The sequence below is a fragment of the Colobus angolensis genome, unplaced genomic scaffold, assembly GCF_000951035.1.
Source record: "Colobus angolensis palliatus isolate OR3802 unplaced genomic scaffold, Cang.pa_1.0 Scaffold276, whole genome shotgun sequence".
NCBI lineage: Eukaryota > Metazoa > Chordata > Mammalia > Primates > Cercopithecidae > Colobus > Colobus angolensis.
The window spans coordinates 176,975-188,775 of NW_012115999.1; the positions used below are offsets into that span (position 1 = coordinate 176,975).

At 37.5% G+C, this 11,801-nt stretch overlaps 1 protein-coding gene across 1 annotated transcript; it reads right to left on the bottom strand.

Annotated features, from left to right (window-relative positions):
• Positions 1–986: 986 nt before the first annotated feature.
• Positions 987–1,949, bottom strand: LOC105516160 (olfactory receptor 13C3-like). Its single transcript, XM_011948249.1, has one exon. The coding sequence runs from the start codon at positions 1,947–1,949 to the stop codon at positions 987–989; it is 963 nt and encodes a 320-aa protein (XP_011803639.1).
• Positions 1,950–11,801: the final 9,852 nt, after the last annotated feature.

Below are 11,801 nucleotides of genomic sequence, written 5' to 3' on the forward strand. Positions count from 1 at the left end.
CTCCCTAACTGTGTCTTCATTTTAATTTCCAGGTTGTCTTATATTTTTATATTACCAATACTTAGCACAATGCCTGAGACAAAAATAGGTATTCAGTAAATACTGGTTGATTGAATAAGTAAATGAGTAATAAATGACTGAGTGAATGAGTGGAAAGCTCATATTCCACAGGAAATTCATGTAATTGCAAAAATACCTAACTTCTTACAACAGTAAACTCATTATCACTGTGTTCTCAGAGAACTATGCTATCAAGTTATTTAGAAATAAAGTATATTTTTTTAATCATTTAACAGTAATGTTTTTCACTCAAAGATATCATTGCTCATCTATTGAAACACAAGGCAGGCCGTATTTCCCCATCATCTGGGTTGTCTGTGCATTGCCTTAGAAACACCTCTGCACAAAAGATGGCTTGCCAGTTTGCAGCCAAAAGGAAATCATCTCTGGGAAAAATAGCTTCATTTTTCCACTTCTTCTCCCTCTACAACATACATACAGGCTAGGTATCTAATACCTTACAGTGTTCCCCCTTTACTTCTACATGATCAAATCTACTTCATTCTGAATTACTAACTGTTGAAATCATATAGCATTCTGATTTTTAGCATGATACTTTCTGCTTGATCTTCCTAAGAACAGTGTAGATAGGGGATAAAAGATTAAGTTGGTAAAATGGTACTTTCTCTTAGATTATAGAATTTACCATTCAAGGAATAAACCAAACTCTGTTAGCCATGAGAAGGAAGGTGTTTGGATGAGAATCCTTTTACCCATAAGTTTCTGTCCTTTTCCTTAACTCTGTCATGAAGAGAAAAGGTAACTCAGTCCTGGATTTCCCTCTTTCTTTTAAATATTACAAAGAGAAAAATGAAAATTTGGGGAATTAGTGGAATCATCAACCCTCATATTTATTTTGGAACCTCCGGGTGAGAGCTAGCCCTACATTCAGAGTAAAATAATTTTAAAAATAAATAAAGAAGCATTTACATTCCTTCCGAGAAGCATTTTTGACACAGTATACTCTTCACAGCTGCCTTCACATCTTTGTTCCTCAAACTATAGATGAGAGGATTAAGCATAGGTGTCACCAGTTCGTAGAAGAGGGAGATGATTTTGTCTGTGACTTGTTCTTTGTCTGCTCCAGAAGAGTGTTTAGCCTTGGGCTTTGCATACATGAAAAGGATGGTTCCGTAGAATATAATCACCACTATTAGGTGGGCAGAGCAGGTGGAGAAGGCTTTGCGCCTTCCTTCTGCAGAAGGAATTCTCAGGATGGTGGAGAGAATAAAAACATATGTAACAAAAATAAAAAGTACTGGTCCTACAAGAAAAATCATATTAGCAACAACCATGCTAATAATATTTATGGAGATATTAGCACAGGCCAATTTTAAGACAGCCAAGATTTCACAAGTAAAATGATTAATGACGTTATCTCCACAGAAAGGAAGCCGCATTGCAAGGGAGGTTTGCAACACAGAATTGGTGCCTCCTCCAATCCAGGACCCAGCAGCCATGGACACGTATGAAGCCTTGCTCATGATGATAGGGTATTGTAGAGGGTTACAGATGGCCACATAGTGGTCAAACGCCATCATACTTAGAAGGACACTCTCTGTTGCTCCCATAGCAAAAGAGAGAAACATTTGCACTCCACACCCAGAGAAGGAAATAGTTTTCTTTGAAGTTAAGAAGCTGCTGAGAAATAGTGGAATAGATGGACTAGTGTAGCAGATGTCCAAGAATGATAAGTTACTGAGGAAAAAGTACATGGGGGTGTGCAAGTGGGTGTCATAAACACTCACAATGATGATGACTCCATTTCCCAACAGGATCACCAAATATATACATAGGACCAGCACAAAGTAAATGGCCTCTATCTTTGGGATGCCAGAAAGCCCCAGCAGGACAAATTCTGTCACAAAAGACTGATTGGACTTTCCCATACTAATATTTTCTTTCACCAACAGGAATTCTATAGTGGCTGGAATGTGTGTGGATCTTTCACAGCAGTGTCTGTAAGAATCATTTGCATTCTTGAATGGCTTCCCTTATGGGTAATAAAGACCTGTAATTGGATACACAAATAGCACAAGAATATGTTACGGCCCTCTAAGTTAAGATCAGTTAGACTTTCAGACTTCATGAAGGAGGCCCCAGCTCTCAAAAAGAATATTCTTGTTAGAGAATAGATTAAAACCACATGCAATTGAGTTAGAATTATGTATCTCATTTGCATTATAAATTTAAATTATTTTAATACAATGTTACCACATTTTGACCAAATAATCCAGAACAAATAGAAAATGTTTGAAGTATGACTAACACACAGATATCTGACCATTTTAACCAACATTATTATCTGTAACTGTATATTATAATACTATGTTATACCTAACAAAATTGATGTTCTTTAGTTACTAAAACAAAGGTGTATGTGAAAGTTCTGTTTCGATGGTAATTTAATCTTAACTTCAGAAGAGTCCTGTGGGCTAGAAGAATAAATAGAAGAGGCTGACTCTCTTTTCAGACTCAGCCCGCCTGCACCCAGGTGAAATAAACAGCCATGTTGCTCACACAAAGCCTGTTTGGTGGTCTCTTCACACGGATGCACATGACATTTTGGTGCCGTAACTTGGATCAGGGGACCTCCCTTGGGAGATCAATCCCCTGTCCTCCTGCTCTTTGCTCCCTGAGAAGGATCCACCTATGACCTCTGGTCCTCAGACCCAACAGCCCAAGGAATATCTCACCAATTTTAAATTGGGTAAGCGGCCCCTTTTTTACTCTCTTCTTCAACCTCTCTCACTATCTCTTAACCTCTTTCTCCTTTCCCCGACCCCCTTCCTGCTTTTCTGGAGGGCAAGAACCCCCAAACTCCTTCTCTCTGTGTCACCGCTCTCTCTTTTCTCTGGGCTTCCCTCCTTCACCATGGGCAACCTTCCACCCTCCGTTCTTGCTTTTTCTCCATAGCCTGTGTTCTCAAGAACTTAAAACCTCTTCAACTCACACCTGATCTAAAACCTAAATGCCTTATTTTCTACTACAACACCGCTTGACCCCAATACAAACTCAACAGTAGTTCCAAATAGCCAGAAAATGGCACTTTCAATTTTTCCATCCTACAAGATCTAAATAATTCTTGTCGTAAAATGCGCAAACGGTCTGAGGTGCCTGACGTCTAGGCATTCTTTTACACATCGGTCCCTCCCTAGTCTCTGTTCCCAATGCAACTCGTCCCAAATCTTCCTTTTTTCCCTCCCGCCTGTCCCCTCAGTTCCGACCCCAAGCGTCGCTGAGTCTTTCTAATCTTCCTTTCTACAGACCTATCTGACCTTTCCCCTCCTCACCAGGCCGAGCTAGGTCCCAATTTTCCCTCAGTCTCTGCTCCCCCACCCTATAGTATCTTGTGAAATTCCTTTTCCTGGCTCATCCTGGCTCAAAAAGGTCCCCCACCCTATAGTATCTTGTGAAATTCCTTTTCCTGGCTCATCCTGGCTCAAAAAGCTCCCCTACTGAGCACCTTGTAACCCCCCACTCCTGCCCGCCAGAGAACAACCCCCCTTGGACTGTAATTTTCCTTTACCTACCCAAATCCTATAAAATGGCCCCACCCTTACCTCCCTTCGCTGACTCTTTTCGGACTCAGCTGCCTGCACCCAGGTGAAATAAACAGCCATGTTGCTCAAAAAAAAAAAAAAAAAGAATAAATAGAAGAGACATTTTTAGAGAAAAGGACTTTTGGTTATTCCTAATTTAGGAGAAATATGAATACCTGAAATATCTTCCTAAGAATATTGACTAGAGAGGAAGTATTACTTATAAAAGAATAAAGGAAAAAATTGAGATAAAATTATTCTTGTTTGTCTTTTTCAATACAGATTAGGAAATCTTTCTAGGTCACCCTATTGTTCTGCCTGATATACACAATGAATAAAAAGTTGACCTCAGAAAAACTCTAGTGTACATTTCTCAATCTATAATCAAACCATAAATAAATGTATAAATTAAAGAATTTCAGGAACAAGGGATTTGCTCTTTTACCTCTGAGTATGAGAAAATACATACTGCCTTCTTCCTGCATAAAAGTCAGCTTCCTCTGCTCTAACAGCTGTTCTGCTGATCTTCCTCTCACTGCATATTTGGAAATACCCATGATAATGAGGGGTAGGTCACTCAAAAGCTCTCAAACATAGCAATTTACTATAATTATTTGTATCCTTATTTGATGTAATATGGAGTATTTCTATATTTAAATGCCAAAAACAGAAGTCCTACTTTTTTTAATGAGATTGCTAGCCTGCTAGCCTCATACGTTCCATCTCAATAACTTCACAAAGATGACTAAAAGAACTATCTGCTTCTCAGTTCTCATTAAAATCAAGTAGCTGCCATTGCCTCTGTAAAAGCCAATTAATCATTGGCAAAGTAGAAACTAGTTCTAGTAATGATGAAAGCTGGGGCTCTTGGCAGTCTTTCCACTAGCAGAGGATCCTTTAAAAGACCAGCCAATGAAGCACCAAAGCAACTCAAAGTGTTTGCTGCTTTGAGGATGCTTCTAATCCCAAAAGTAATTTAAACCTCACAATGTGGATTGGACAGAATTTTTAAACTTTCTAATTCTTTTGGGATGAAGTCCCTCAGAAGCAATTAAAACAAAGTTGTTAATACAATTTAATTTATGTGTAACTCATAAAACAGTAACAATTATTCTAGCTTTACATTCTCTGGGAAGAGCAAGTTGAGGAATGCTACCCAGGTAAAACACCCAAGACATGGAAATTAGAATTCACTACATCTGATGGAGAGATGTAGCAGTAATCTGTGATGCTTAATTCAAAATGATGCTTTGTTCTTAATAAATGAACTGTTAATCACATTTATTTTGACCATTAATCCTGGAGTCTCAGAATCCATAAGCTTCATACTGGTCTCACTGGCCCCTCCAAACAGCCATAATTACATGCATGGTCATTTTAATTTTGTTCACTCATACCCTCTGTTCAAATATATATGCAATATCCCAAACTCATTCAACCTGTTATTTAGTTCTGTCCACACTAGCATGGCATGAGTCCGATCACACAACAACTTCCATGAGTGAGCAAGCCTTACTTTACTTTTTAACAGGAAAAGATATTCTGACTTGAAGTAATTCTTTATAACACTTATCATGACTATCTTTTGAAATCAATATCAACCCTTAAAGAATTCAGTTATTTTACACAGATACGACAAAATAATCTTTCAGCATATAAACAAGTGGGATCACCATGTGTACTGTTAAAAAGAAGGGAATAAACTTGGACAACAGTGCCTTTTTTTGTCAGTGGACAATATTTTTAAAAAGTTATTGAGCAAGAGATGTAACATAATCCTGAAGAATGGGTAAATTACTTATGCCATGAAACAATGGTATTATATGCTTCAACAAATCAAATTTGAAATAAAAAATTCTGAGTTGTTAACTTTATACAAGGACATGTTCAGTATACTGGTTCGTAAGGCAGATGTTGGGCATGTTTTCTCACCAATCAACACAACACTCAAGGGACAAAAGAATTAAACAGGTCAAATGTGACACTGTAGAAGCTATACTATAATGTAAATGGAGGATAGACTGTAACTGCAAAACAACTTATAAGCAAACTCTGCAAAACAAAAAATGTCAAGGAGAGCCAAATCATTCTAGAAATATAATTTACAAGGTATGTAATATAGATGTTTACATTTATTTAAATTTTTTTTTTTTTTTTTTTTTGAGACAGGGTCTCATGCTGTCGCCCAAGCTGGAGTGCAATGGCACAATCACAGCTTACTGCAGCCTTGACCTCCCAGGCTCAAGTGCTCTTCCCACCTCTCCTCCTCCCGAGTAGCTGGGACTACAGACATGTGCCACCATATCTAATTAATTTTTGTATTTTTTGTAGAGTTGGGGTTTCATCATGTTTCTCAGGTTCATCTCAAATTCCTGGGCTCTAGTGATTCTCTCGCCTTAGTCTCCCAAAGTGCTGGGATTGTAAGTGTGAGCCACTACACCTGATCAGATGCTTATAATTTATGACAAACAACAAATACATTTTAAATATAAGTATTATCTATGCAATATTTTTATTTTATCTCAGCATACATATGCAAGGAAATTAGAAATAATTCAAATTTAACTGTGTCATGTATTTTTATTTGCTAATTTGGTAACCCTAACTTTCTGTGACCAAGACTCACATGGCATTCAGTCCAAGCCTGGCTCCTCCATCCAGCATCACTGTCAGTTCCACCACTCGAAGCACTGGAGAGAGTATGAGACCCAGATCTCTGGGCATTACTACTCATAATAATACTGTAAGACAGTACTATTTTCAGAACTTTCAAATGAGAAACAGAGAATATTCAGTCTTTGTCTGTTTGGGCTGCTATAACAAAACACCAAAGACTGAGTGTTTTGTAAACAACAGAAATTTATTTTTCACATCTCACAGTTCTGGAGGCTGAGAAGCCCAAGATGAAGGTACCAGCAGATGCAGTATCTGAATAGGGCCCATTCCTCATAGACATCTGTTTCCAATGGAGACTCACATGAAGGAAGGGGTGAGGAATTTTCTGGGATGTCTGTTCTAAGGGCAGTATTCCCATTCATGAAGGCTGTACCCTCATGACCTAATCCCCTTCCAAAGGCTTCACTTCCTAATACCATCACCTGGGGATTAGGACTTCAACATATGAATGGGAGGGGGGACACAAACATTCAGTAATTGCACAGTGTATTGTGCTAAGCCATTCTAGTGGATACAAGATTATAACATCATTTGTTGTCTCAAATGTACCTAGCCACCACATAAATATCACCTACAGCTGCAACCCTCCATCCCTCTCCATAATAGTAAGAAAAAACAATTAAGATGAACTTACAGGTTCTCATGATCAAGCATTCTTCAACATTTCCAAGCCCTAGTCTATCATCTCATCTTCTCTCCAATTTTATTCAATTCAGTAAACATTAACTGAAGCCTCCCTTGGTCCAGGAACTATGTGGCTGCTTCGGCCTTAGATCTCATGAATTACAACTAATCCCTTGCCAGATACTATAGCCTATTATAAGAATGGCAAGCCAGTGTCTAGGGTCTCACTATCTTGGGTCAACTCCCCAAATGCCACCTGTCTATACTCCAAGCAGAACTCTCCCTGAAATCTTTCTTCACATTGCTCTGCGTTACGCTGTACTCACACATCAATCCATGCTTTTCCTTTAAGTGGCTGGCGCAGGCTGCTTGAATTTCCTCTCAAACTCTTAGGTATATGGTATTCAAATGCCTTCTTCTTGTCCCTCAGGAAGCTGGTATACCTGTCCATTTCATTTTGTCTAAAGACAAACTAATGACATATGAATAATTAAGTACCTGGTACAAGCCTCTTCTTTTCTCTAAAATAGTTTACTTCACTAAACTATGGCTATATTTCATCTAAATTGTGAATAAAAATTTTTTTTCATGTTATGCTTAGAAAATTCTGTCTCAAAACCTTGAAGTTAGATAAGGGTAATGTTTTGGTTTGTTTTCTGGGCTTTTTGTTTGCTTGTTTTGTTGTGTTTGAGACAGGATCTCGCTCTGTCACAGAGGCTGGAGTGAAGTGGCTCAAACTCAGCTCCCTGCAACCTACACCTCCCAGACTCAAGTGATCCTCCCACCTCAGCCTCCAAACTAGCTGGGACTACAGACATGTGCCACACACCCAGCTAATTTTTTGTATTTTTTGTAGAGATGTGGTTTTGCCATGTTGACTCGGCCTCCTGAAGTGCTGAGATTACAAGCATGAGCCACTGTGCCCAGTGGTAATGTTTTCTTACATTTTGGACGAATGAGCACAGAACCTCCTCTATCTCCTCAAGCTAAAGTTTATCAAAATAGTCAATATTAGCTATAATGTAGCTACATCATGATCAGTATATTTGCTCTGTCAATCAAGAGAGTCTCTGTCACAGCCTCCTTATCATTCTCTTTCTTGCTTGTATCCTGTCTGTTTCCTAATAGGTGAGTTTTTTCCAGATTAGAGGGATAGTAAAAGGCAGCAAGTAAATACCAATTAGTCTGTGATATAAGAAACAGAACAAGGACATAAAATTGGAATCGGTTAACTAGAATTCAGGTGGGTTATTCCCAAACCACATAGTGGAAAGACCAGGATTGTGATTAGAAAAACACAGAACTATAGATTAATAAATATTGTTAAGCTAGCCAGAGACAGAGGAGTGGGAAAGATAACAACGGACAATGTAACTTAACTCAGTTGAAAGACAAGTTTCAGTGTAAGTTCTGTTTCTTTCTTAATAACTTTTCAATTTAATTAATCATTCAATAAACAAATCTTTTGCTAGTTTGCCCTTTCTATATACTAGAAATGCATTATTTTAAAAATAAAGCATTAATTATTAGAAATAATAAAATTATATCAAGCATCTTCTTGGACCATTGTGGAATGAAATTAGAAATCAATATCAAGAGGAACTCTCAAAACTGCACAAGTATGGCAGGGCATGGTGGCTAGTGCCTATAATCCCTGCCCTTTGAGAGGCCGAGATAGGCGGATCACCTGAGGTCAGGAGTTCAAGACCAGACTGGCCAACATGGTGAAACCCCATCTCTACTAAAAAAATACAAAATAAGCCAGGCATGATGGCAGGCACCTGTAATCCCAGCTACTGTTGGGTCAGGAGAAGCACCTGAATCTGGGAGACAGAGGCTACAGTGAGCTGAGATCACGTCATTGTGCTCTAGACTGGGCAAAAAGGTGAAACTCCACCTCAAAAAAACAAACAAACAAAAAAATTGCACAAGTATACGGAAACTGAGCAACTTCCTTCTGAATTACTTTCAGGTAAACAACAAAATTAATTAAGGCAGAAATCAAAAAAATTTTTGAAACAAATGAAAATAGAGACACCACATACCAAAATATCTGGGATACAGCATAAACAGAGTTAAAAGCAAAGTTTTCATATTAACAGCCTAACTCTGCACCTAAAAGAAATAGAAAAACAAGAACAAACTAATCCTAAAGCTAGCCGAAGAAAAGAAATAACTAAAATCGGAGCAGAGTTAAATGAAATTGTGACTAAGAGTACCATACAGAAGATCAACAAAATTAAAATTTTGTTCTTTGAAAGGATAAACAAAGTTGATAGGCCACTAAGTTAACCAAAGGAAAAAGAGACAAAATTCAAATAAGCACAATCAAAAATGAGAAAGCTGACATTACAATGAATATCACAGAATTACAAGAGATCCTCGGAAACTACTATGAACATCTTTATGTGTGCAAACTAGAAAACTTAGAGGAAATGGATATATTCCTGGAAACACAACCTCCAAAGATTGAAACAGGAAGAAACTGAAATCCTGAACAGACCAATGAGAAGTTATGAAACTGAATCAGTAATAAAAAATCTACCAAACCAAAATTAGCCCAGCACTAGATGGATTCTCAGCCAAATTCTACCAGATGTACAAAGATGAGCTGGTTCCAATTTTACTAAAACTTTTCAAAAAAAAATGAGAAGGATACCTCCCTGACTCATTCCATGAATCCAGTATCATCCTGATATGAAAATGTGCAAAGGACAGAACAACAACAAACTACAGGCCAATATCTCTGATGAACATAGATGCAAAAATCCTCAACAAAATACTAGCAAACTGAATCCAGAAGCACATCAATAAGATAATTCACCATTATCAAATGGGTTTCATTTCAGAGATGCAAGGATGGTGCAACCTACACAAATCAATAAATGTGATTCACCATTTAAAGAGAATTAAACACAAAAGCCACGTGATCATCTCAATAGATGCAGAAAAAGCATTCAGTAAAATTCAACAGCCCTTCATGATAAACACCCTCAACAAACTAGGCATCAAAGGAACATACCTCAAAATAATAAGAGCTGTATATGACAAACCCACAGCCAACATCATTTCTCTGGTGAGGACTGCCCCTAAGAACTAGAACAAAACAAGGATGCCCACTCTCACCATTCCTGTTCAATGTAGTACTGGAAGTCCTAGCCAGAGAAATCAGGCAACAGAAAGAAATAAAAAGTATCCAGAGGGAAAAAGAACAGAAAAGAAAAGAAAAGAAAGAAAAAGAAAGAAAGAAAGAAAGAAAGAAAGAAAGAAAGAAAGAAAGAAAGAAAGAAAAAGAAAGAAAGAAAGAAAGAAAGAAAGAAAGAAAGAAAGAAAGAAAGAAAGAAAGAAAGAAAGAAAGAAAGAAAGAAAATATATCCAAATAGGAAGGAAGAAGTTCAAATGATGTCTGTTCACTGATGAAATGACACTGTAGCTAGAAAACCCTAAAGATTCCTCCCAAAGACTCCTAGACATGAAAAACAATTTCAGCAATGTTTCAGGATAGAAAATCCATGCACAAAAAAATTGATTGCCTTTTTATACGCTAACAATACTCAAGCTGAGAACAAAATCAAAAACTCAATTTTATTTATAATTTCCACAAAAAAATTAAATACCTAGTAATACATTTAACCAAGGAGTGAAAGACCTTTACAAGGAGAGCTACAAAACACTGGTGAAAGAAATTGTAGATGACACAAACAGATGGAAAAATATCCCATGCTCATGGATAGGAAGAATCAATATCATTAATTAACTATTGCCCAAAGCAATATACAGATTCAATGCAATTTCTATCAAATTACCAATGTCACTTTTCACAGAATTAGACAAAACAATTCTAAAACTCATATAGAACCTAAAAAGAGCCCAAATAGCCAAAGCAATCCTAAAAAACCTGGAGCAAAAAGAAAACCTGGAGACATCACATTATCCAACTTGAAACTATACTATAAGGCTATAACAATCAAAACAGTATGGTACTGATATTAAAACAGACACACATACCAATGGAACAGAATAAAGAACTCATAAAGTCATACACCTACAATCAATTGATCTTCAATAACACTGACAAAAATAAACAAAGGAGAAAGTACACCCTATTCGATAAATGGTGCTGGGAAAACTAGCTAGCCATATGAAAAGAATTAAACTGGATCCTAACCTCTCACCATATACAAAAATTAACTCAAGATCAATTAAAAATTTAAAGGTACTACTGAAAACTGTAAATTCTAGAAGAAAACCTAGGAAAAAACTCTCTTGAACATTTGCCTAGGCAAAGAATTTATAATTATCACCTCAAAAGTAAATGCAACAAAAACATAAATAGACAAATAGGGCATAATTAAACTAAATAACTTCTTCACAGTAAAAGAAACAATCAACAGAGTAAACAGAAAACCTACAGAATGGGAGATATTTGCAAAGTATGCATTTGATAAAGGACTAATATCTACAATCTATAAGAAACTTAAGCAAATCAATAAGAAAAAAATTTTTAATGAGCAAAGGACATGAACAGACATTTCTCAAAAGAAGATATACAAGTGGCCAACAGACAAAAAAGTAATCAATGGGGGTGGCGCCAAAATGGCTGAATAGGAACAGTTCCAGCCTCCAGCTCCCAGCATAAGTGACACAGAAGATGTGTGATTTCTGCATTTCCAACTGAGGTACCGGGTTCATCTCACTGGGGCGTGTCGGTCAGTCAGTGCAGGACAGTGGGTGTAGCCCAACAAGCGAGAGCCAAAGCAGGGCAAGGCATTGCCTCACCTGTGAGGCACAAGGGGGAAGGGAATTCCTTTCCTAGCCAAGGGAAACCTTGACATACGACACCTGGAAAATCGGGTCACTCCCACCCTAATACTGCACTTTACCAAAGGTCTTAGCAAA

Bases quoted from the DNA above. Each gene is read 5' to 3' on its own strand.
- LOC105516160 (XM_011948249.1), bottom strand. From the start codon at position 1,949: ATGGGAAAGTCCAATCAGTCTTTTGTGACAGAATTTGTCCTGCTGGGG.